The sequence below is a fragment of the Xyrauchen texanus genome, chromosome 48 (assembly GCF_025860055.1).
Source record: "Xyrauchen texanus isolate HMW12.3.18 chromosome 48, RBS_HiC_50CHRs, whole genome shotgun sequence".
Lineage (NCBI taxonomy): Eukaryota > Metazoa > Chordata > Actinopteri > Cypriniformes > Catostomidae > Xyrauchen > Xyrauchen texanus.
Window position 1 is genome coordinate 4972561 of NC_068323.1, and position 27945 is coordinate 5000505.

Below are 27945 nucleotides of genomic sequence, written 5' to 3' on the forward strand. Positions count from 1 at the left end.
ATATTATAACAAAAGTGGTCCCTGATATTCAATACAGACTGGATGCTGTAATAGATATTGTGCATGAACTGGGACAGATAAGATCTGATGATCACAGAACATCATCATGTGATTTACTTTGTGAATCTACAGAGACATGCAGAGGTCTGCAGGAGCCGCGAAACACTCCAGAGACTCCGATTAGGGATGCAAATATTCCCAATCTTTCAGACTGAGAGTGTTTGTGTGTTAAATACCGCCGTCACATGTATGTTACTTGAGTACATGATAAACACATTCAATTACCTCTCTTCAGTTGTTTACTCTAAAACAATATTAACAGTTTAATCATCTTTAACCAATCGCATTATCGGTTGTTTGCATCCCTATCGTGAACAAACCTCAGTCACCAAAATGGTTTAAAAGACTGAGTCCGCTCGGATCTACTGGAGGAGTGTTTATGTCCGGATACATAAAATACTTTCACTTTCACTTTGCAATAATTAAAGCAGTCAGCTGCTGCAGACTGTCAACAACATTTAAACTGGGGAGCTGAAAACTTTAATTCTTCATTTATTCTCGGGGATTTTAAGAATGAAGGAATCGTTTGTTTTGTTGATTTGGGTTTTGCTCATAGACGGTAAGACATTTATATACATTTATAATAAAAGATGAAAGTGACGCAGTTTGTTTTGATCATTTTAAATTCCAATCCAAAGTTTTCCTCATATGTGACCGTCAATGTATTTATCTCATGATCCGATAACGATTAGATGTTTGTTTAGAAATGTAATCAACACATTTTTGAATTATATAGAATCTAAAATTAGATTAATCTGTGATTCAGGTGTTTTTATAGGGTTAGGATGTGACTTATTATTTAATTATTTTGAAATGTTATTATCGGCGGTTTTATATGGCTGTGAGTGTATTTCTTGTGTTTAAAAAGTGCTATATAATTTCGATTATCATTAGGAATGACTGTAGATTCAAATTCATGTCAATTGTGTCTAATAGAGCAGAAGTGACAACAATGACGGTGATATCAGCAGTTCTTTTCTGGGCGATAAAAGTGAACGTCAATGTCTCTATCTCATGATCAGATAACGATGAAATGTTTGTTTAGAAATGTAATCAAACTCTATCCTACATTTAAAATTTAATAGAATCTACAAATAGAAGAATAATTCAGATATTTTAATTTTTTATAGCTTCACTGCTGTTTTAGAGATTTCTCTAAAGTGATAACAATGACGGTGATCCATGAAATCATCATCATTTATGTAAAATCAGGAGTTTTTCCTGATGCGACAATCTGGTGGAAATTTGAAGAAGCCCTAATCTCCAATAACAGCACTTTCTGGGCAGTTTCATTTTCAGTTTCAAATTTTCAATTTGAGTGAAGTGCCCATATACAACTACTCTATTCTGGGCGAAAAAAGAACCCGGAAGGGGCGGAGCGTTTATTTGTAAACAGTGACTTCATCCTTGTGAATGTCATGGAGAACCTAAGTGGGGCAAATATCAGGTGCCACTTAATGCATCTAAAAATGGTCACACCAAGGCATTGTTCATCACTCCACATTTAAAAACAAATTAACGTCTTAGAATACAGTGGACTGAAATGATAACACAATTATTTGCCTTTATGATAAAACATGTTAAAGTAAGCTTTCAACATTTTGTAAACATTGTGTGCTTGTGAAGGGGGATATAGAGTGTGATGTGGATTGTGTTGTGTACATGAGGAGGGATATACAGTGTGAATGTGATGTGGATTGTGTTGTGTGCATGAGGAGGGATATACAGTGTGAATGTGATGTGGATTGTGTTGCGTGCATGAGGAGGGATATACAGTGTGAATGTGATGTGGATTGTGTTGTGTACATGAGGAGGGATATACAGTGTGAATGTGATGTGGATTGTGTTGTGTGCATGAGGAGGGATATACAGTGTGAATGTGATGTGGATTGTGTTGCGTACGTGAGGAGGGATATACAGTGTGAATGTGATGTGGATTGTGTTGCGTGCGTGAGGAGGGATATACAGTGTGAATGTGATGTGGATTGTGTTGCGTGCGTGAGGAGGGATATACAGTGTGAATGTGATGTGGATTGTGTTGCGTGCGTGAGGAGGGATATACAGTGTGAATGTGATGTGGATTGTGTTGCGTGCGTGAGGAGGGATATACAGTGTGAATGTGATGTGGATTGTGTTGCGTGCGTGAGGAGGGATATACAGTGTGAATGTGATGTGGATTGTGTTGCGTGCGTGAGGAGGGATATACAGAGTGAATGTGATGTGGATTGTGTTGTGTGCGTGAGGAGGGATATACAGAGTGAATGTGATGTGGATTGTGTTGTGTGCGTGAGGAGGGATATACAGTGTGAATGTGATGTGGATTGTGTTGAGTGCATGAGGAGGGATATACAGTGTGAATGTGATGTGGATTGTGTTGTGTGCATGAGGAGGGATATACAGTGTGAGTGTGATGTGGATTGTGTTGTGTACATGAGGAGGGATATACAGTGTGAATGTGATGTGGATTGTGTTGTGTGCATGAGGAGGGATATACAGTGTGAATGTGATGTGGATTGTGTGGTGTGTATGGATGTGTACAAGACATACTTGAGAAAGATGGATGTTTGTTTGTGCCATGAGTGAATGTTCTTGTTGTGTTTGTGTCATCTTGACAATATGACCTGTAAATGAATCATTTTCACAGTGTTTTCCTGTTGTGCATCTTGAAGAGTGACTGTTCATTTGTGTCTCCAGGTGTGTTTGATGATGATGAAATGAAGACGTCAGTGATGGAGGGAGAATCTCTGACTTTACGCACTGCTGTTACTGGATTACAGAATGACAAAACCAATTATATTAAATGGTATTTTAATGGCATCCGTGTAACTCTAATCAATGGAGATCTCAGTGTGTTCTGTACAGATGTGAAGTGTCCAGGTGGTTATAATGAGAGATTCAGAAACAGACTGAAGTTGAACAATCAGACTGGATCTCTCACCATCAAGAACATCAGAATTACAGACTCTGGAGATTATCTAATGTGGACCATCATGAACAACATCATCAATGAGAAGATATTCACTGTTACTGTTCAACCTGGTGAGTCATTTAATGAGTGTTTAAAAGCAAATATAAATAAATAATCTTCACTTACCTGTATATTAATTCACATATAAATATAATCTCTTTCTCTAATCCAGTAACACAGTTTCTCATTATATGGACTTTTATTTCTTCTTCATTTGGGGTTTTAGTTCAAAGTTCAGAGGGTGTGATTAAAAATAATACGAACAATAATTTTATAAGCACAGAATAGACAAATATTGTTTTTCATTCATGAAGTCAAGAAAGATCATGTGCAATCTTTATTCATTTGACTGTTGTATTATGATCACACACAAAAATATTTTTAAAGTAGTTAGTAATGTTAAAATGCAGAAGTTTATAATTAAGGAATAATTGATGACGGACTGTCCAACAATGTGCATACAGGAGGGGCTTTATTTTTCAATACTTTAATGGGCCAGAGCTAATTATTCCACTTATACCACAGTTACCACACCTTTGGACATCGCTCGGTGTTTGATCTCAAGACATTTTCATCCCTAAACTACCCTTGTGTGTCAAACTATAGTTCTTTCTTTTGCCGTCTTGCATTTCCTTTTTTCTTTATCCCATTTTCTTCCAATTTGGAAAGCCCAATTCCCACTACTTAGTAGGACCTTGTAGTGGCTTGGTTACTCACCTCACCTCAATCCAATCCGGGTGGTGGAGGACAAGTCTCGGTGGCCTCCGCTTCTGAGACAGTCAATACATGCATCTTATCAAGTGGCTTATTGTGCATGATACTGCAGAGACTCCGCATGTGGAGGCTCATGCTACTTTCCGTGATCCACACACAATTTACCACGTGCCTCATTGAGAGCCTAATCGCGACAACAAGGAGGTTACCCCATGTGTCTCTACACCCATGCAACTGGGCCAAATTGGTTGCTTAAGGAGACCTGTCACTCAGCACACCCTGTAGCCTCGACCGTTCCCACAATAATGATCCCAGCTGTCTGGAAGAGGAGGAGACTCCCCAGTCAATGCTAGCACCTGCATCCAAGGAGGCAGCTCCCCAGCCACTGCCTGTGCTCTCATCCATGGCTACTTGCTCTGCCCATTGAGCCCTCCACGGCTCTGCGGTCCTATGTCATTTAAGTTTCCTGCATATATCAAAAGACTGTTGTGAGTTAACTATTCATCTGTACATTGCATTATTACCCTGTCTGGATATTAATCACCTGCTGTCTGCATCACCACTGTATCAGGATTGACTCACCTGTTTTTTTTTATCACCGCTTCATTCACTTGTTTAATAAACCCAGCAATTGAGTCCATATCCCTGCTTCCATGAGCTTCTCTGTAACAGAAGAACAGAACACCAAAAAGGACTCAGCGGGCGCTTGCAATATTCCACCAACACCAACGAGCACAATCATTAGGAACATGGAGCTGACGGTTGTATTTCTGGAGCTTTTCAGACAAGATCTTCCTCTTCTGGAATATACAACAAAAGTTATAACTCACTACCTTAACCACAATATCTGACTCCTAACTCAAATCCATTTATGGAATAGGACTGAACTTCAACCGACGTACAGTTGTTCCAGTGGTGGTGAACCTTTCTTTTGTGGAATATTTCCGAGCCACGCTGGCCATCCATTACCCCTCGTCATTATTACGCTGGACAGAGGTCACTCCCATCACCACGACCCCCAAGGTAACACCTCTCCCAACATTCCCCCTAAATAAATTAGTTTGGGGGGGCAAACCCTCCAATCTCTGGTGGTCGATTCCCCACCACAGTCATCGGCAACAATCACAGAGGTCACATTCTCTCCTTACACTGTGGGTTATGGCGGGAACCCTGGGCCACAGCCAGCGCTCACACCTGTCTCCGCCTACGAGCCAGCATTGAAAGCCTCGACATTTCCAGACTTGAGGTTCAACAAGCTCCCTACTTAGGGGCTCAGGCATCTCCTTTAATCTAGGCATGATGTTACATACTTACGATCACATCAGACCAGCTGTTGCATATGTGTGGTCTTCTATTAAAGGAATATTCCTTGTTCAGTAATTTAGGTGCACAATTGTTGTTATTTCCTCAGTTCTGTCCTCTACTATGGTGGAGGTTAATTCACCCAAAAGAAGAAACTGTTCATGTGTGTTTCAGGAGTGTCTGCTGAAATGAAGATAAAGTCGGTGATTGAAGGAGATTCTGTCACTCTACACACTGATGATACTGTAAAACAGGGAGATGTTGTGATGACGTGGTATTTCAATGACACTCGTATAGCTGAAATGAAGGAAGATCCCAGTAAGAGCTGTACAGATGTGACGTGTGATGAAGGTGCTGACAGATTCAGAGACAGACTGAAGATTGACCATCAGACTGGAGATCTCACTATCACAAACACCAGAACTACAGACTCTGGACTTTATCAACTAGAGATCAGCAGCAGTATCAGCAGCAGCTTCAGCGTAAAGAGCTTCAGTGTTAATGTCAGCGGTGAGGACGATTTCATCATTTAATGCAGATAATCAGATCTTCAGTTGTTATAAAGAGCTGATGATGATCACATTCAGTGACACTAATGACTGTCTCTCTTCATCATTACAGTATCAGACATAAAAACTCCAGATTCAGGTGATGTAGGAGCAATATGTGTTGCTGTTGGTGTTGTTGTTGTTCTGGTTGTCGGTTTAATTGCTGATGTGATTTACCGTCGCTGTAAGATCTCAAGACTAAGTCAAAATGGCAAGTATTACATACAGCTGATATAAAAGAGGGAAATTTGAGATTAAATGGGTAAAAAGAGTTTTTAAATATGTGAAAATATTAATTTTCATACTCAAAACTAACTGACAAAGAAAATCAGATTCAGATCAGTTTGATTTCATCTGAAGCGTTTCAGAGATTATTTTCTGTGTTTTACAGTTGTTGCATGTTAGATTGTTTGATGAGATCACGTGTCAAATCAAAGTCAAACTTGATCAATCGTCTTTTGTTTTAGACGGTTTAACACACATATTCCTCCAGACTTTAGTCGACAGCGTTAACTGGGTAAAAACATCAAGTGTTTGGAGACTGTTGTAGTGAAAAGAGAATTTATGGACTTCTTATTCTTCAGAGCAAACTGATGTAAATTAATAATTCGATATGCACTGAGGTGTAAATGGTATCTGACACTATATGCACTGAGGTGTAAATGGTATCTGACACTATATGCACTGAGGTGTAAATGGTGTCTGACACTATATGCACTGAGGTGTAAATGGTATCTGACACTATATGCACTGAGGTGTAAATGGTATCGGACACTATATGCACTGAGGTGTAAATGGTATCGGACACTATATGCACTGAGATGTAAATGGTATCTGACACTATATGCACTGAGGTGTAAATGGTATCGGACACTATATGCACTGAGGTGTAAATGGTATCGGACACTATATGCACTGAGGTGTAAATGGTATCTGACACTATATGCACTGAGGTGTAAATGGTATCTGACACTATATGCACTGAGGTGTAAATGGTATCTGACACTATATGCACTGAGGTGTAAATGGTATCTGACACTATATGCACTGAGGTGTAAATGGTATCTGACACTATATGCACTGAGGTGTAAATGGTATCTGACACTATATGCACTGAGGTGTAAATGGTATCTGACACTATATGCACTGAGGTGAAAATGGTATCTGACACTATATGCACTGAGGTGTAAATGGTATCTGACACTATATGCACTGAGGTGTAAATGGTATCTGACACTATATGCACTGAGGTGTAAATGGTATCTGACACTATATGCACTGTGGTGTAAATGGTATCTGACACTATATGCACTGAGGTGTAAATGGTATCTGACACTATATGCACTGTGGTGTAAATGGTATCTGACACTATATGCACTGAGGTGTAAATGGTATCTGACACTATATGCACTGAGGTGTAAATGGTATCTGACACTATATGCACTGAGGTGTAAATGGTATCTGACACTATATGCACTGAGGTGAAAATGGTATCTGACACTATATGCACTGAGGTGAAAATGGCATCTGACACTATATGCACTGAGGTGTAAATGGTATCTGACACTATATGCACTGAGGTGTAAATAGTATCTGACACTATATGCACTGTGGTGTAAATGGCGTATACATTGACATCGGCCTTTTTTATATCTGTAAATGTATTTCAACATGATAGATTTGGTATTTCAGCATTTGATGCAATGCACCGCTTGTGTCCAGTGTAGACGGAGTCTCATTTTAATAAATATAATGAACTATATTGTATTATTTGACAGAAGACTTGTAAGTTCTTCTTCGTAAGTCACTTTGGATAAAAGCGTCTGCCAAATATAAATGTAGAATCAATCTAGAAATATATTTATTATTATTATTATTATTATTGATTACTTTGAAGTTTTTCTTACTAATCACCGTCATTTTACAGATATCTGAAATGATCATTTCCACCAGTGAAAACCAAATTACAGACATCAAAAATGATTTTTACTAGTAATCATTCCTGATATGAACAACTGGAATTCCAACTAGTGAATTAATTCGATATCTTTAATTGTGTTTCAGGAGTGAATGAACGTGAAAATAAAATGAGAATTATATTTTTACTGGTTGAAATTTCATTTTTGATGTCAAGAATTACAATTTTATTTGTGTAAATATAATTATTGATATGACAAAATTACACTTCACTATTTGTAATTCATGTTTTCTTACAGGATGTCAAAGAGCAGATGATTAATTTGATGAATGGTGCAGGACAGGAAAAGAGAGTGGATGCCACTGAATGACTCGACAATGCAAAATATGATATAAAACCTGCAGTCAAATCAAGACCATAAATGATAAAGATTGCCTTTAATCTAGTGTTTCTTCTGGAACTCATTTTCTCTTTTAAATATTTTTAAATCACTGTAGTTTGATTTCATGTGGGTCATGCAGAGACTTCTGGGAACACCAGATATGTATATATGTTTACTGTATATAACAGATGTTTATTTGTACATGCTTGTATGTATGTATGTATGTTTGTGTATATATATATATATATATATATATATATATATATATATATATATATATATATATGTGTGTGTGTCTTATTGTGTATTTTATATATAGTTATATTCTATATTCACTTTATTTTATTCTATTTTTCATTATTATCTCGGTCTTGTTGTTTGTGCACTTTAAATTTCTGTCAGCAAGACAAATGTATTGTATGTGTTTAAGTGTACTTGTGCAATAAATCTCATCCTGATTCAAATAATGTTTATATTCTTGTTAAACATGACATACATTTGTACCTTTAATCATATGATAAAATCATACTTTTTACATCTAAAAAATTGCATGTATTGTTAATTTGAGTTTTTACCGTATTTGTTTCATTAATTCTCCTGACCAGTTAACATCGACTAACTCCATACATGGCCGCGATATCTTTAACTTTTAACCCATGCATAAGATACCCCTCTATGGCCTCGCCAGGGATCTCCAGGGCTGCTGGTCTCCCCACTCCCCTAGGCCTCTCCGAATACAATTGTTCTTCCACCACCTTTAAGAGGTCAGCAGCCAAACGGGTGTCGGCGCCTGATAAGGCAGAAAATTCTCCCAGACGTTCCAACAACGTACTGGTTCTATCACCTACATACTCGTAATAATCTTCGGAAATTCTACCGTTTCTCTGTTCACGCTCCACTTCATCTGCTAGTGAATTTAACGCTCGTATTAGCTCTGCCGCCGCCATTTTTCCAACACCTCAAAACCATAGACTGTAAACTCAAAACACGTAACATAGCCATAACATGTTATGTTTACCTGTTGCCGAGCCCCGCCTTGATGCAGTGATTGACAGGGCGGGAGAGGGCGGGAGGGGGCGGGGCAGGGGCGTGATCGGCTCGGAATGCATTTTCAATGTGCACATTGAATTTTGCTACATTCATTGCGGGACATTTAATGAAAAAGCAATCGCAAGTGTCTTGACTGTGAGTGTAAATGCAATTAAGAAAAATAACATTTGAATGATCATTTTGCCACAGTTTTTGCTTGAACATGTTACACATATCTAATCATTTCTGTAATACATTTTCATTTTAATTTTGCAACTTATAAAGCGTTTCAATAATGCATATTAAAACGAGTGTATGAAATGGCAAATGTAAATTATGTAATTCATTTTCATTTTGCAACAAACGTTGCTAGAATGGTAATGTAAAATGTAAATTTAAATACAGAATGCATTGCCATTTTACATATTGCATTGTCATTTTGCATATTAAATGTCAAATTGAATATTGCTACTCATATGCTTCCATAGTGGAGAGGTAAATTTACATGGATATCGATCATAGCCCTACTCCTCATCTGGAACAACATTGAAATCCCCTCCCACAATAACATTTTCGGTCGGATATAACGTCTTCAATTCTAAAATCAATGAAGAAAGTTCTGAAAACATGTGTTGGTTAAGCTTCAAACTATTATAACCATATACGTTAACTAAAATGAAAAAGACATCTTCAATATTTAACACCAGCGCCACCCAATGGCCGTTCAGAGCAACTCGAGAAAGGATTATTTTCCCAAAATTGCGACTCCTGCCGAAAGAGTGCTGAATACAATTTCCTATTTTCAATTACAATTTTCAATTACATTTAGACCAAAAAGTAACATCGTTCCCGGTGGAGTCCGTCTCTTGTAGAAAAATTAAATTTGAACCCTGATTTTTACAATATATAAACATAGCTTTTCTCTTAACCTTGTATAAAATGTTTGGCCAACATTTGTGAGAGTGTGAAACGTAAAGGCTGAGACGAAAAGTGTGTGTGACGTCATAAAAATGATACGCGGAAGCGATTCTTTTTTAGGCTATTATATTTGTTATTTTATTTTATTTATTTTTTTGAGACGCGGAAGCAGAAGAGAAAAACACGTTTCGCTGATCGCGGAAGACAAATATTAAAATCATCGTTTAAGTTTATACTCTAAAATAAAATATATAAAAAAAATATTATATATTATGTTGTAAACCATTAAATTAATCATATCGGGTCACTTTTAGAGTGTTGATTGTTGCTGATTGTGAACCCCTGTAAAATCCGACGTTCATGCATTTGAAGTCCCCCGAATTTGGTGAGTTTCTAAATAATTATATAAATAATTTCATTTCAACTGAATGTTACATTTATGTATTGTTCTGAAACGTTTTATGCGTGATTTATGTGCATTAAGTGTTAAAAAGGGTGCACAGTGTAACGTGATGTTCCATTTAGGCACTTAAAAGCTAAATCTCACATGATATTCATGTATGTTATACTGAGTTAAAAAGCGTTTCTATGGACTGAGAATTTTGTTTTGCAGACTGTGAAATGTTATTTTACCTGGTGTTCAGTGGATAAGTCAAGGTCAAAAGAGTAACTGTTACAGTAACTATTACACTTGCACCATATTTAGTAATAGAAATATCCCTTTATGGTCCGTCATTCTGGAGGGTTCTGTCAGAACAGAAGCCACATTATTAGTTACGTCACTAGACACTAAACAATAGTCAATACGAGAATGAGGAGAAGATTCCTTAATAAACTCCATGTTTATTCCTTCTTGTCTGGATTCTTATATCTCCACACATCAATACGGCCAAATCTTGAACACACATTAGTTCACTAGAAAGGCCAGGTCTACTTTTAGGAGGCTGTCTATCGATGGTCTCATCAAACACAGTATTAAAGCCCCCTGCCCAGATAACTTTGGCAAAAATTATAAGAAAATGAAATGCTGAATTCAAGATTCACTAGTGAAAACAGTATTTCGTGATTCACTTTGTGATTGGAGGCATAACAGTTGACAAATACAAATTGTTCATCATCTTTATCACGAGTAGTATCCATCTACCACAATCATCTGTGTCATACTTTAATATCTGCCCATTAAAGTTATCTTGTAAAATAGTTTTTTATTCAGTCTTTGTCTGATTATGGGGAAATATTCATAAACAAAAATGGGCTAAAAGAAAACCCAACTTTTAGTTATTTAAGGTGGAAATGAAACATTATATTGAGTTTCTTCTTGGTTTGTAAAATAGTAAATCAAAACGCATCTATGTGAAGCTTTTAATGATGATCTCATAGCAGTGTTTATTTCTATTTGTTATATATCTGTTCTACTAATTGCTATAACATCAATATATATTGATATGTAAGTGATTATTGTCTTATTTATTATAATGTGACTGGCATTAACAAATAAAAGGTCATTGCGTCATCGCTCAGTTCCGCAGTTCCGGGATCAGTTATCACTCGCCATTTTGGACAACATAACGGGTCACTTTTATTTCCCGAACATCGGATACAAATGAAGGTCCTTTTTTATTTGCTCTTTGTGTGTTTTGTGCTCGATGATGGTAAGACATTGTTTTATCATTAATATGAAGAATGTCACATTCACAAACTGACACAGCTTCATATAATGATCCCGAATGTGTTTGTCCTGAAAATGTCCTCATCCGCACCCACTGTGAGCTCGTGCAATTATTCTCCTATTTTCCATCATGTGTGCAACTTATAGTACCTGATTTAAGGAGCCGCTTTATGTAGTTTAAAGCTAATGTTATTTGTCTGACCGGAAGTCCTGATTAATATATCAATAGTTCAGTTGCGGGATTGAGCACAATTTTAATATTTCCTGCATGTTGCGAAGAATTCCCGATGAATCATATCGCAGCAGCTTGTGAGTAATATTAACACTATAATATTAATTATCGATATTTAATATGCATATCTGTTTGAATAAACATCATCAGTGATTTAGCAGCAAAGTTCTCTCAGGATTTGATCTGTTCACATTTTCAGTGTATTTTGTCAATATTAAACAGAAGATTGTGATGTGGATTGTGTTGTGTGCATGAGGAGGGGATATACAGTGTGAATGTGATGTGGATTGTGATGTGTGCATGAGGAGGGATATACAGTGTGAATGTGATGTGGATTGTGTTGTGTGCATGAGGAGGGATATACAGTGTGAATGTGATGTGGATTGTGTTGCGTGCATGAGGAGGGATATACAGTGTGAATGTGATGTGGATTGTGTTGCGTGCATGAGGAGGGATATACAGTGTGAATGTGATGTGGATTGTGTTGCGTGCATGAGGAGGGATATACAGCGTGAATGTGATGTGGATTGTGTTGCGTACATGAGGAGGGATATACAGCGTGAATGTGATGTGGATTGTGTTGTGTACATGAGGAGGGATATACAGTGTGAATGTGATGTGGATTGTGTTGTGTGCATGAGGAGGGATATACAGTGTGAATGTGATGTGGATTGTGTTGTGTGCATGAGGAGGGATATACAGTGTGAATGTGATGTGGATTGTGTTGTGTGCATGAGGAGGGATATACAGTGTGAATGTGATGTGGATTGTGTTGTGTGCATGAGGAGGGATATACAGTGTGAATGTGATGTGGATTGTGTTGTGTGCATGAGGAGGGATATACAGTGTGAATGTGATGTGGATTGTGTTGCGTGCATGAGGAGGGATATACAGTGTGAATGTGATGTGGATTGTGTTGCGTGCATGAGGAGGGATATACAGTGTGAATGTGATGTGGATTGTGTTGCGTGCATGAGGAGGGATATACAGTGTGAATGTGATGTGGATTGTGTTGCGTGCATGAGGAGGGATATACAGTGTGAATGTGATGTGGATTGTGTTGCGTGCATGAGGAGGGATATACAGTGTGAATGTGATGTGGATTGTGTTGCGTGCATGAGGAGGGATATACAGTGTGAATGTGATGTGGATTGTGTTGCGTGCATGAGGAGGGATATACAGTGTGAATGTGATGTGGATTGTGTTGTGTGCATGAGGAGGGATATACAGTGTGAATGTGATGTGGATTGTGTTGTGTGCATGAGGAGGGATATACAGTGTGAATGTGATGTGGATTGTGTTGCGTGCATGAGGAGGGATATACAGTGTGAATGTGATGTGGATTGTGTTGCGTGCATGAGGAGGGATATACAGTGTGAATGTGATGTGGATTGTGTTACGTGCATGAGGAGGGATATACAGTGTGAATGTGATGTGGATTGTGTTAGCGTGCATGAGGAGGGATATACAGTGTGAATGTGATGTGGATTGTGTTGTGTGCATGAGGAGGGATATACAGTGTGAATGTGATGTGGATTGTGTTGTGTGCATGAGGAGGGATATACAGTGTGAATGTGATGTGGATTGTGTTGTGTGCATGAGGAGGGATATACAGTGTGAATGTGATGTGGATTGTGTTGTGTGCATGAGGAGGGATATACAGTGTGAATGTGATGTGGATTGTGTTGTGTGCATGAGGAGGGATATACAGTGTGAATGTGATGTGGATTGTGTTGTGTGCATGAGGAGGGATATACAGTGTGAATGTGATGTGGATTGTGTTGTGTGCATGAGGAGGGATATACAGTGTGAATGTGATGTGGATTGTGTTGTGTGCATGAGGAGGGATATACAGTGTGAATGTGATGTGGATTGTGTTGTGTGCATGAGGAGGGATATACAGTGTGAATGTGATGTGGATTGTGTTGTGTGCATGAGGAGGGATATACAGTGTGAATGTGATGTGGATTGTGTTGTGTACATGAGGAGGGATATACAGTGTGAATGTGATGTGGATTGTGTTGTGTGCATGAGGAGGGATATACAGTGTGAATGTGATGTGGATTGTGTTGTGTGCATGAGGAGGGATATACAGTGTGAATGTGATGTGGATTGTGTTGTGTGCATGAGGAGGGATATACAGTGTGAATGTGATGTGGATTGTGTCGTGTGCATGAGGAGGGATATACAGTGTGAATGTGATGTGGATTGTGTCGTGTACATGAGGAGGGATATACAGTGTGAATGTGATGTGGATTGTGTCGTGTGCATGAGGAGGGGATATACAGTGTGAATGTGATGTGGATTGTGTCGTGTGCATGAGGAGGGATATACAGTGTGAATGTGATGTGGATTGTGTTGTGTGCATGAGGAGGGATATACAGTATGAATGTGATGTGGATTGTGTTGTGTGCATGAGGAGGGATAATAGAGTATGAATGTGATGTGGATTGTGTTGTGTGCATGAGGAGGGATATACAGTATGAATGTGATGTGGATTGTGTTGTGTGCATGAGGAGGGATATACAGTGTGAATGTGATGTGGATTGTGTTGTGTGCATGAGGAGGGATATACAGTGTGAATGTGATGTGGATTGTGTTGTGTGCATGAGGAGGGATATACAGTATGAATGTGATGTGGATTGTGTTGTGTGCATGAGGAGGGATAATAGAGTATGAATGTGATGTGGATTGTGTTGTGTGCATGAGGAGGGATATACAGTATGAATGTGATGTGGATTGTGTTGTGTGCATGAGGAGGGATATACAGTGTGAATGTGATGTGGATTGTGTTGTGTGTATGAGGAGGGATATACAGTATGAATGTGATGTGGAATGTGTTGTGTACATGAGGAGGGATATACAGTGTGAATGTGATGTGGATTGTGTTGTGTACATGAGGAGGGATATACAGTGTGAATGTGATGTGGATTGTGTTGTGTGCATGAGGAGGGATATACAGTATGAATGTGATGTGGAATGTGTTGTGTACATGAGGAGGGATATACAGTGTGAATGTGATGTGGATTGTGTTGTGTGTATGAGGAGGGATATACAGTGTGAATGTGATGTGGATTGTGTTGTGTGTGTGAGGAGGGATATACAGTGTGAATGTGATGTGGATTGTGTTGTGTACATGAGGAGGGATATACAGTGTGAATGTGATGTGGATTGTGTTGTGTGTATGAGGAGGGATATACAGTGTGAATGTGATGTGGATTGTGTTGTGTGCATGAGGAGGGATATACAGTGTGAATGTGATGTGGATTGTGTTGTGTGCATGAGGAGGGATATACAGTGTGAATGTGATGTGGATTGTGTTGTGTGCATGAGGAGGGATATACAGTGTGAATGTGATGTGGATTGTGTTGTGTGCATGAGGAGGGATATACAGTGTGAATGTGATGTGGATTGTGTGGTGTGTATGGATGTGTTCAAGACATACTTGAGAAAGATTTTAGTTTGTCATGAGTGAATTTTCTTGTTGTGTTTGTGTCATCTTGACAATATGACCTGTAAAAGAATCATTTTCACAGTGTTTTCCTGTTGTACATTTACATTACATTTACATTTATGCATTTGGCAGACGCTTTTATCCAAAGCGACTTACAGTGCAATTATTACAGGGACAATCCCCCCGGAGCAACCTGGAGTTAAGTGCCTTGCTCAAGGACACAATGGTGGTGGCTGTGGGGATAGAACCAACGACCTTCTGATTAACAGCCCTGTGCTTTAGCCACTACACCACCACCATCTTCCCTGTTGTGCATCTTTAAGAGTGACTGTTCATTTGTGTCTCCAGGTGTGTTTGGTGTTGATGAAATGAAGACGTCTGTGTCAGTGATGGAGGGAGATTCTCTGACTTTACACACTGCTGTTACTGGATTACAGAATGACAGAACCAATTTTATTAAATGGTATTTTAATGACATCCGTGTAGCTCAAATCTATGGAGATCTCAGTGTGTTCTGTACAGATGTGACGTGTCCAGGTGGTTATAATGAGACATTCAGAGACAGACTGAAGTTGAACAATCAGACTGGATCTCTCACCATCATGAACATCAGAATTACAGATTCTGGAGATTTTCTACTCCGTACCATCATCAACAACATCAATTATATAAAGACATTCACTGTCAGTGTCCAACATGGTGAGTCATTTAATGAGTGTTTAAAAGCAAATATGATTCAATAATCTTCACTTTACCTGTATATTAATTCACATATAAATATAATCTCTTTTAAAAACACATGATTATCACAATATCATTACAAAACAGAACAGCAGATGTTTACAACTAAAGTGTCTTTACATTTTTAAAACAGTTTTATTTCTGGTGGAGATTCGATTGATCAGTTCAAATCCAGTAGCACAGTTTCTCATTATATTGACCTTATTTCTTCTTCATTTGGGGTTTTAGTTCAAAGTTCAGAGGGTGTGATGAAAAATAATATGAACAATAATTGTATATATTGCTACTTTCTCTGTTCCGGATTTAGATGATGTGGCATTAAACAAGGTTCTTTATGCTCCACTGTCACCTTTTGACTAATTTTATCCAAATTCTTGGACAAATCTAGGGACAAACAATTTCAGTGGAGTAATGAATTAAAAGCAGACATACATTAAAATAATGGTCATATAGTTAAGACTAGTTTATTATCTTTCTTCAGATGGCAGACATCTTTGAATTGTGTGATTTTGCGCTCCTTCAGATATTTCTGGATCTGAAGGTGCCGGTCGGTAACGATGCGGTTTAGCGTCACACCTTTTGCCTCTGAAACCTCATTACACTAGTAAAAATATGCACAATAAATAAATCAGGCAGAAAAGAAACAGTGACATGTAGCACACAGCAAGTACTTGCCAGAAATTCCTGCAGTTCCTTTAATGTTGCTGTAGGCCTCTTGGAAGCCTCCCTGACCAGTTTTCTTCTAGTCTTTTCATAAATTTTGGAGGGCGTCCAGTTCTTGGTAATGTCTCTGTTGTGCCATATTTTCTCCACTTGATGATGACTGTCTTCAATGTGTTCCATGGTATATCTAATGCTTTGGAAATTATTTTGTACCCTTCTCCTGACTGATATCTTTCAACAATGAGATCCCTCTGATGCTTTGGAAGCTCTCTGCAGACCATAGCTTTTGCTCTGAGATGCAACTTGCAAAATGTCAGGAAAATCCTTCTTCTATGGATTTATTGGCAGGTTGCATACCAACTTTAAGGTGCATACCGCCACCACCTGGGCTGGAGTGTGAAGTGATTTCAGTCTAGATGTATGTTAAAAGATGTCTATATTCTATTCCTAAGACCACTATGCTTAATTAATTTTAAAATTGACCTTACAATTTCCCCGGATCCTTGTTTTGTGTTTAATATGTTATTGATTGTAAATTCTTTGCATCCCATTTCCTGTAGCTCTCTTATTAACTCATTCCTTTCCTGTTCATACCTAGGACAAAATAACAACACATGCTCAACTGTTTCCTTTACTTGGCATATTTCGCATAAGCCTGTACCATGTTTCCTTATAATATGAAGTGTAGAATTAAGTTTTGTATGTCCCATCCTTAGTCTTGTTAAAATAGCCTGATGGTCTCTATTTAAATTTTGTTTCAATATACTTTGTCTTACAGTATTATGTATGTTATAAAAATGTCTTCCTGTTTTACAATCATTCCTATTTCTTTGCCATTTCTGGTTGCAAGCTTCTTTAAATGATACTTTTTCCTTCCATCCTAATTAATGGAACTGTAATAGTAGGGGTGTTTAGTTTAAGTGACTCTTTAGCCATTTTATCAGATCTTTCATGTCCTGGTATATCAGCATGTGCTGGTACCCAAACAAATTGTATTATTGTTCCAGCTTGCCTTAAATCTAAACAAAATATTCAATATTTCTATATAGATATCATATCTAACTGTTTGATATGTTTGTAGGCTTATAAGTGATGCCACTGAATCTGAACATATCACAACTTTATTTAGCATCACTTCTTCCACCCAACTAAGAGCCATCTGAATTGCCACCAATTCTGCTGTATACACTGAAGTCCCATCTGTTAATCTCCCATATTTTCCTATTTTAAATTCTAGAACATAAAATGCTGATCCAGTACGACCTATGTATCTCTGGATTTCTTGATCCATCTGTGTATATTGGAAGAAATGCATTATAAACTGTTCTGATATATTCAATTGTATAGCTCTTAATATCAATTTGTCCTTTTTTAACACTCTCATGAATTTGTAAATCAACTTCAGGTTGGCTAAAAAAACCAGGGGGGGTATTGGAGAAATGGTAGTCGTTAATGAAAATAATATATTATTTAGCAACATTTCTGTAGCCCATTCCTTTGCATTCCATGCAAATCCTGTTCCTGTTAAGTTTATTGTTTCCCAACTCCCCTCTATTATTGCTTTTGTAAAATGATCCAGTAAGCAACAGATAATTTTTGACGTCTTATTTCTAATGGGGACTCTCCTGTTTCCACTTGCATTTCTGAGATTGGAGTTGTTTTAATTGCTCCTGTGATACATCTCAAAGCTCGTGCTTGAATTAAATCTAACCTTTTTAGCGTACTAGTTGATGCAGATCCATATATAATGCATCCATAATCCAAAACGGATCGTAAGAGAGCACAGTATATGTTGATCATAGATTGTTTATCAGTCCCCCATTCTTGGCCTACTATACATCTCATTAGATTTAGTACTTTGCTGCATTTCTCTTCAATATATTTGACATGAATTTTCCAAGTTAATTTGGAGTCAAACCATAAACCTAAATATTAAAAATTTGATACCCTTTCTAGTGGCTGTTTATATAAATAAAGTTTAATATTTTCTGAAATCCTCTTTTTAGTAAAAAAAAACTGACAACAGGTTTTGGAAATAGAGAATCTAAATCCCCACTCCACTGACCATTTCTCTACATTCTCAATTGCTTCTTGTATTTTTTTTCACTATATATTTAACATTTCTTCCCCTCTTCCACATTGCTCCATCATCTGCATATAATGCGGTTTTAATTCCTGGATGAATTCCTTCAAATATATCATTGATCATTATGTTAAATACAGGACTTATGGCACTTCCCTGTGGTGTTCCATTTTCTACATTCACCATCTGAGATAACGTATTGCCTACCTTGACTTGAATCGAACGTCCAAATAAGAAACTTAAAACCCAATTATAAAATCTTCCTTCAATTCCAAATCTTTGCAACTTTAGTAGGCAATCCTTCTCTCCACATCATATCATATGCTTTTTCAATGTCAAAGTATACTGCCACTAACACCTCTTTCATTGCTAGAGCCTTTTTAACATCAGTTTCTAATCTTATTAGTGTGTCTAGGGTGGATCTACCTGGTCGAAAACCAAACTGATGAGGAGCTGTTAATCCTTTGCTTTCTAACACGTAATAAAGTCGATTAATTATAATTTTTTTCCATTATTTTACAAAGGTTAGACGTCAGAGCTATCGGCCTATAATTTCCAGCTATTGAAGAATCTTTCCCTGGTTTGTAAATAGGGATTACTATAGCTTGTTTCCAGGATAACGGTAGTTGTCCTTCCATCCAAATTTTGTTGAAAAGATCCAGTATTACTTCATCCATCTGTTTAATCATAATATAGCAAATTCTATCTTTTCCAGGGGCAGTACTTCTAACCCTCATTAATTCTCTTTTAAGTTCCCACATATTAAAGGCAGCATCCAAAGCTGTTTGACTATCAGTTTTTTTTATTTTTATAAATATCTTGATGTTGCTTTAAAATTTCTTCCCTCCTTCTCTTATATTTTATTCCTAGGTTATCTGAACTGTGTGCCTTTTGAAAGGTGGAAGCTAACATTTCTGCTTTATCTTCTTGCGTCACTGCTGTTTTCCCTTCATCTCCTATGACTGGAATATTCTGAGTTCTATAAACACCAACCATCTTTTTAAGGACGCACCATACTTCTCCTAGTTGGGTTTCCCTTCCTACTGAGGAGCAGAATGATTGCCAATACTTCCTTTTAGCTTGCTTTGTTATCTTCCTTGCCTGAGCCCGTTTCCTCTGATATATAATTAAAGTTATGGGTATTAAGGTTTTCTTTAGCTCTCTAAAAGCTTTATTTGTAACTTTAACGGCTTTAATGCATTCATCGTTCCACCATGGAACAATTTTCAACCTGCCTTTACCTTTTGATTTAGGAATGGATACTTCAGCTGCATTTATAATAATTGCATTTAATCTGACAGAACACAAGTCTATATCATCTTCTAAGCTAAAATTCTCCATTCCATCAATACAAAAACTGTTAAATTTATCCCAATCAGCTTTATCAAACCTCCATCTATTGTGCATTATTTTATTTTGTTGATAAATTTCCAATCCAACATCACATGTAGATTGCTCTAGAACTTCCCATTGGCATTCTAAAGCTATAGCTCCAGAGACTATTGTTAGATCTATACAAGAAGTTGATGAATCCTCCATAAACTCTTCTACTATCCTTCCATTATTATATGTGCATAAACTTCCCCAAAGTGAATTATGTGCATTAACATCCCCACACCATATCAAATTGTCCCCAGCCTTGATTCTTATTGTATTTAGATCATCTAATATTAACTGATTGCAAGGATTATAAAAGTTTACCACCTTTAATCCCCCTCCCTGTGTCCACACCTATACAATCACACATTCCTCTGGAGCATCTATTATTATTTCTCTAAAAGCCACCCCATCTTTAACAAATGTCCCACATCCTCCACTGTTTGTACCAACTCTATTCTTTCTAACCAACTTGTAGCCAGGAATGCTAAAATTGAATTGCGGACGAAGCCAAGTTTCCTGAATACATATAATATCAGATAAAACTGCTAGCTGATAAAGAAATCTTTTAAATTCTTGTCCATTCGCAATCAAACTTCGGGCATTCCACTGTAAAATGTTCATATTTTGTTTGTACCTCTTTGACTTCCCAAAGGATCACCCATCCCTGCTGTTCCTTCAGTTTGTCCAAATATCATTTGAATTGGTTCAACTGAAACTTCAGTAATACCCAGATGTCGGGCAGCTGCAGATATAATAATTTTCAGCTTTTCTGTTCTTTTGTCTGTTTGAGCTGAACAATTAATGACTTCTGCTATAAAAGCTACAAAATTAATTTTGTTTACCACAAGCCTGTTTCCATCCTCAAGACACTTATGACTACAAGTATCTTTAGACTTGGTTATGTAATTTTCCCTCAAATTTCCAATTAGTCACTTGTCAATCATTCTGTACTGTTTTGAGTTTCATTGCTTCCGTAGCTTGTTTTTGGGCTTTGCAACCTAGAAACGCTGCACTGCGTGGTCCTCCACAATTACAACATTTGGGTTCAACACCCTCTCCTCTCCACTCACCCTGCCCACTACCTTTTTGAACTGTTGCCTTCTGGCCGGCGCTTCAGAGCTCAGGCTCTCCTTCTAATGAACAATTAAATTGCCCCATTGAGCAATAATTATTTGCAATACACAGTTTAATTTTTATTTTAATTTATATTATCCAACATATCCACTTCTGCCATTACTTACATTGCTCTGTACATAATATACTGTATTTGTGTTCTTTATATAACAGATTTGTAATAGATTTTCACTACGTGTGTGTATGTGGGTATGTATGAAGGTGAGTGTATGTACGTATTTGTATAATTATTTATTTTGTATTCTTTTTTGTTTTAATTACCTATGTCTTGCTGCTGTTTTTGGTATTGTTTGTATTGTTGTACACTGGAAGCTCCTGTCACCAAGACAAATTCCTTGTATGTGTAAGGATACTTGGCAATAAAGCTGATTCTGACATTGCCCATAATCATGTTCTCCGCCACATTTGCAGCATCTTTTTTTCCCCTTACATACTGTTGCCACATAACCCAATCTTTGGCAATTAAAACATCTCAATGCTGGTCTCACAAACGGCCGGACCATATAGCACATATTTCCGATCTTAATACGTTCCGGTAATTTTTTACAATTGAAAGTTAGTACAACAGTAGTACTACTTTCTTTTTTACCATTTCTACTGGAAAGCAGACGCTTCACTTCTGTCACCATGTCGTTTGTAATCTGTGCCTTTAAAACCTCATTAGATAAAGATACAGGCACCCCCATTTTCACTCCTTTAAGATTATCAAATAATTCTCCCGGTACATAACATTTGACTGCTTTAACTACTAGCTCTTTGATCATCAATGCAATCTCTTGTTGCTTTTTGTCAACACAAAAAAGGAGGACATGGTTGTTTGATTGATACCTTGCTGATTTAATATTTCCAATTGATTTTTTGATTATTTTTGTAAGTTTCATTGGATTATTGATGTTTTCGACTGTTCCAGAAAATGCAACCATTACTTTGTATTCTACCTCCATTTTCCTTGTTTTGTTTATTCCTACTACTCTTGTAATGTTGTCATCTGACTCAGAATCTCTATGTTTCCTTTTCTTTGATGTATCAGTTATCTGTGACCATCCCCCATTAACAATTACTGAAGAATCATCATCATCATCATCCATACTACCTGCATCCATCTTCTCCAGTCTCAGCTCAGTTGATGCTAACCCACCAAAACCTCCACCTCCGTCACCCAGGAAAATCCTACTAGAACAGCTGAACTTTATTTGTGATTAATCAGTCACTTTATATAATGGCAGGTGTGTAATGACTTCTATTTAACATGAGTTTGAACGTGATTGGTTAATTCTGAACACTGCCACATCCCCAGTTATAAGAGGGTGTGCACACTTATGCAACCAGGTTATTGTGAGTTTTTTTTTCTCTCAAAGATTTCAGTTTTTTTTTTTCCAATTTAATTTTTCACATTATAGGTCACATTAAAGTTGGAAAAAGTTCTGACATGATTTATCTTAGTCTCATTTTTTTACATCACAAGAACCTGGCATTTTAACGGGTGTGTAGAATTTTTATATCCACTGTATTAATATTACACTCTAGAAAATATTGCTAATCTGTGTGTGTTCTGATTTGAATAACAGCATGCTAATAATGATACACTTGGTCTCTTAATAACGTTCTGTCCTCTACTATGGTGGAGGTTTATTCACCCAAAAGAAGAAACTGTTCATGTGTGTTTCAGGAGTGTCTGCTGCTGAAATGAAGATAAAGTCGGTGATTGAAGGAGATTCTGTCACTCTACACACTGATGATACTGTAAAACAGGGAGATGTTGTGATGACGTGGTATTTCAATGACACTCGTATAGCTGAAATGAAGGAAGATCCCAGTAAGAGCTGTACAGATGTGACGTGTGATGAAGGTGCTGAGAGATTCAGAGACAGACTGAAGATTGACCATCAGACTGGAGATCTCACTATCACAAACACCAGAACTACAGACTCTGGACTTTATCAACTAGAGATCAGCAGCAGTATCAGCAGCAGCTTCAGCGTAAAGAGCTTCAGTGTTAATGTCAGCGGTGAGGACGATTTCATCATTTAATGCAGATAATCAGATCTTCAGTTGTTATAAAGAGCTGATGATGATCACATTCAGTGACACTAATGACTGTCTCTCTTCATCATTACAGTATCAGACATAAAAACTCCAGATTCAGGTCGGTCTTCTGCTGCTGTAGCAGGAATATGTGTTGCTGTTGCTCTGGTTGTTGCTGTAACTGCTGGTGTGATTTATTATCGACGTAAGATCTCAAGATTAAGAGGACAAAATGGCAAGTATTACATGATATAAAAGAGGAAAATTTGAGATTAAATGGGTAAAAAGAGTCTTTAAATATGTAAAAATATTTATTTTCATACTCAAAACTAACTGACAAATAAGAAAATGTGTTTAATTGAGTTTTTATTCAACAGATATGGAGATGCGGCACAATGTTCAGGTAAGATACTTCAGTATGTGCATTACATCTTTCTGTCTCTGAATTTACAACAGATTCAGATCAGTTTGATTTCATCTGAAGCCTCTCAGAAATTATTTTCTGTGTTTTACAGTTGTTGCATGTTTGATTGTTTGATGAGATCACGTGTCAAATCGAAGTCAAACTCGATCAATCGTCTTTTGTTTTAGACGGTTTAACACACATATTTCTCCAGACTTTAGTCGACAGCGTTAACTGGGTAAAAACATCATCAAGCGTTTGGAGACTGTCGTAGTGAAAAGAGAATTTATGGACTTCTTATTCGGAGCAAACTGTTGTAAATGTAATAATTAAATCAAATTAACCTTTAGATTGAACACAAAGTCAATTAATCGGCCGTCTGTTAGCTTGTTGCACTAAGAAATAAAAGACGGATGTAATATGGTGATAATATAGTAACCATGATTCATTTTGTGTTTTTACTGTAAAATACCATGGTGAAACTGTTTATTTTTCTAAGGTAAGGTTTAGGGGTACGGGTTAATGTAGTGTGTGTGTGTGTGTGTGACTATAAATAAACACACTGCAGTGATGCTCATATACTGTATGTTAGTGTTTAAATGTGGTGTAAATAGTATCTGACACTATATGCACTGAGGTGTAAATGGTATCTGACACTATATGCACTGAGGTGTAAATAGTATCTGACACTATATGCACTGAGGTGTAAATAGTATCTGACACTATATGCACTGAGGTGTAAATGGTATCTGACACTATATGCACTGTGGTGTAAATGGTATCTGACACTATATGCACTGAGGTGTAAATGGCATCTGACACTATATGCACTGAGGTGTAAATGGTATCTGACACTATATGCACTGTGGTGTAAATGGCATCTGACACTATATGCACTGAGGTGTAAATGGCATCTGACACTATATGCACTGAGGTGTAAATGGCATCTGACACTATATGCACTGTGGTGTAAATGGCATCTGACACTATATGCACTGAGGTGTAAATGGCATCTGACACTATATGCACTGTGGTGTAAATGGTATCTGACACTATATGCGCTGTGGTGTAAATGGTATCTGACACTATATGCGCTGAGGTGTAAATGGCATCTGACACTACATGCACTGAGGTGTAAATGGTATCTGACACTATATGCACTGAGGTGTAAATGGTATCTGACACTATATGCACTGTGGTGTAAATGGTATCTGACACTATATGCACTGAGGTGTAAATGGTATCTGACACTATATGCACTGTGGTGTAAATGGTATCTGACACTATATGCACTGAGGTGTAAATGGCATCTGACACTATATGCACTGAGGTGTAAATGGCATCTGACACTATATGCACTGTGGTGTAAATGGTATCTGACACTATATGCACTGTGGTGTAAATGGCATCTGACACTATATGCACTGTGGTGTAAATGGTATCTGACACTATATGCACTGAGGTGTAAATGGTATCTGACACTATATGCACTGTGGTGTAAATGGTATCTGACACTATATGCACTGTGGTGTAAATGGTATCGGACACTATATGCACTGAGGTGTAAATGGTATCGGACACTATATGCACTGAGGTGTAAATGGCATCTGACACTATATGCACTGAGGTGTAAATGGCATCTGACACTATATGCACTGAGGTGTAAATGGTATTGTAACACAGTTGAAGGATGGGCAAGGAGGAGGCGAGAACCGGCTTGTCAACATAAATTATATTTTAATGAGAAACTCAAAAACACATAAACAAACACACATGACGGACATGTCCGTAATTCTCTCTCTCCCGAACCATCGACACCGGCCGCCTTTATCCCTCGCGCGCCTCATCAGGCTGATTGGGGACCGGGCGCGCGATATTCCGACCGGCCCCGCCCCCCTCCGCTCCACACTCCTCCCGCCATTATCTCAGGCCGGGGTGCCACCGGCATGACGTACACCCCCCCCATCCCTGGGGCGGGGTGTATCTTGCGTCCCGCGTGGTCATCCCCGCCTTCCTCGCCCTGGGAGGAGACAGGAGGGGAAGACAACAACAACAAAACAAAATAGGTGCGGGAAAAGGCCAACACGGTGCGACAGGGAGAGAGAGAGAGAGAGAGAAAAGCTCACTCACCGGTTCTCTGATGTACCGTCGCGTGGTCCTCGAACACTCCTCCACACTCAGGCGGACGACAGCCGCTCCAACACCGGGCGAACCGAGTGAAACCGCCGACCCCCAGCGGGCAGAACGCGCCTCCGCTTTTCTGGCGGCAAATGGGGACACTCCTCCGCCCCTGGCAGCGGCTCTACCGCTCCGGGCGGTCGGAGAGTTTCTTCCCTCCTCCCTCGCGGACGGCGGTCTTCCCTCGACCCCTCCGCGTCTCTGGGGACGGCAGGGCACTCCTCCGCCCCGGCAGCGGCTCCCTCGCTCCAGGCGGTCGGGTATCCAGTCCCCACTTGCCCTGCGGACGACGGCCGTACCCCGCATCCGGGCGGTCGGGCTACTCCGTCACCCGGCAGATGGCAGCGGCGCTCCCCTGGGTGGACGGCAGTGTCGAGGACTCTGCGACGGGCATCCCTCCTCCTTCCCGGGTTTCAGCACCAATGTAACACAGTTGAAGGATGGGCAAGGAGGCGGCGAGAACCGGCTTGTCAACATAAATTATATTTTAATGAGAAACTCAAAAACACATAAACAAACACACATGACGGACATGTCCGTAATTCTCTCTCTCCCGAACCATCGACACCGGCCGCCTTTATCCCTCGCGCGCCTCATCAGGCTGATTGGGGACCGGGCGCGCGATATTCCGACCGGCCCCGCCCCCCTCCGCTCCACAGGTATCTGACACTATATGCACTGAGGTGTAAATGGTATCGGACACTATATGCACTGAGGTGTAAATGGTATCTGACACTATATGCACTGAGGTGTAAATAGTATCTGACACTATATGCACTGAGGTGTAAATGGCATCGGACACTATATGCACTGAGGTGTAAATGGTATCTGACACTATATGCACTGAGGTGTAAATGGTATCTGACACTATATGCACTGAGGTGTAAATGGTATCTGACACTATATGCACTGAGGTGTAAATGGTATCAGACACTATATGCACTGAGGTGTAAATGGTATCGGACACTATATGCACTGAGGTGTAAATGGCATCTGACACTATATGCACTGAGGTGTAAATGGTATCTGACACTATATGCACTGTGGTGTAAATAGTATCTGACACTATATGCACTGAGGTGTAAATGGCGTATACATTGACATCTGCCTTTTTTATATCTGTAAATGTATTTCAACATGATAGATTTGGTATTTCAGCTTTTGATGCAATGCACCGCTCGTGTCCAGTGTACACAGTGTCTCGTTTTAATAAATATAATGAACTATATTGTATTATTTGACAGAAGACTTGTAAGTTCTTCTTCGTAAGTCACTTTGGATAAAAGCGTCTGCCAAATGAATAAATATAAATGTAGAATCTATCTATAAATGTATTTATTATTATTGATTACTTTGAAGATTTTCTTACTAATCACTGTCATTTTACAGATATCTGAAATGATCATTTCCACCAGTGAAAACCAAATTACAGACATCAAAAATGATTTTTACTAGTAATCATTCCTGATATGAACAACTGGAATTCCAACTAGTGAATTCATTCGATATCTTTAATTGTGTTTTCAGGAGTGAATGAACGTGAAAATAAAATGAGAATTATATTTTTACTGGTTGAAATTTCATTTTTGATATCAAGAATTAAAATGTTATTATGGTAAATATAATTACTGATATGACAAAATTACACTTCACTATTTGTAATTCGTGTTTTCTTACAGGATGCCAAAGAGCAGAAGATTCATTTGATGAATGGTGCAGGACAGGAAAAGAGAGACGATGCCACTGAATGACTCGACAATGCGTACTATAAAATATGATATAAAACCTGCAGTCAAATCAAGAACATAAATTATAAATATTGCCTTTTAATCTAGTGTTTCTTCTGGAATTATTAAAATCTGATTTTCTCTTTAAAATGATTTTTAAATCACAAATCACATTGTCATGCCAGGACTTCTTTATTTTATGTTTAAATGTCTAACATCTGTATATAACAGAAGTGTATTTTTACATGCGTGTGTATTTGTATATATAAGTCTTATTGTGTATTTTATATATAGATTTATACATTTTCTATTCACTTTTTATTTTTATTCTGTTTGTATTATTATCTCTGTCTTGTTGTTTGTGCACTTTAAACTAATTCTGTCAGCAAGACAAATGTATTGGATGTGTTTAAGTGT

The 27945-nt window shown here is 38.2% G+C and overlaps 2 protein-coding genes across 4 annotated transcripts in view; both read left to right on the forward strand.

Annotated features, from left to right (window-relative positions):
* The window catches only part of LOC127639396 (uncharacterized), a 52205-nt gene extending 43864 nt beyond the window's left edge, over positions 1–8341 (forward strand). The window contains exons 4-5 of the mRNA XM_052121382.1: positions 5666–5803; positions 7809–8341. Of these exons, the coding sequence (XP_051977342.1) occupies positions 5666–5803; positions 7809–7831 (161 nt within the window). The 3' untranslated portion in view covers positions 7832–8341. The remainder of the gene's footprint in view (positions 1–5665; positions 5804–7808) is intronic.
* LOC127639393 (uncharacterized) lies at positions 128–27945 on the forward strand. Of its 3 annotated transcripts, none has more exons than XM_052121376.1 (6): positions 128–619; positions 2755–3099; positions 22865–23203; positions 23315–23455; positions 23598–23623; positions 27481–27945. In XM_052121376.1, the coding sequence occupies exons 1-6, from the start codon at positions 574–576 to the stop codon at positions 27550–27552; spliced, it is 969 nt and encodes a 322-aa protein (XP_051977336.1). In that variant the 5' UTR covers positions 128–573; the 3' UTR covers positions 27553–27945. The 3 variants fall into 3 exon arrangements, with proteins under 3 accessions (XP_051977336.1, XP_051977338.1, XP_051977337.1); XM_052121378.1 differs by lacking the exons at positions 128–619; positions 2755–3099 and adding exons at positions 11380–11448; positions 15543–15893 and having other exon boundaries at positions 27481–27942; XM_052121377.1 differs by lacking the exons at positions 128–619; positions 2755–3099 and adding exons at positions 11517–11817; positions 15543–15893 and having other exon boundaries at positions 27481–27943.

What these genes read in the sequence shown, in the direction of transcription:
- LOC127639393 (XM_052121376.1), top strand. Translation starts at nt 574, where the DNA reads ATGAAGGAATCGTTTGTTTTGTTGATTTGGGTTTTGCTCATAGACG. An exon ending in AAGATTAAGAGGACAAAATG is followed by an intron (nt 23,456 to 23,597) that starts GCAAGTATTACA and finishes TTTATTCAACAG; the next exon opens with ATATGGAGATGCGGCACAAT. An exon ending in AGATGCGGCACAATGTTCAG is followed by an intron (nt 23,624 to 27,480) that starts GTAAGATACTTC and finishes GTTTTCTTACAG; the next exon opens with GATGCCAAAGAGCAGAAGAT.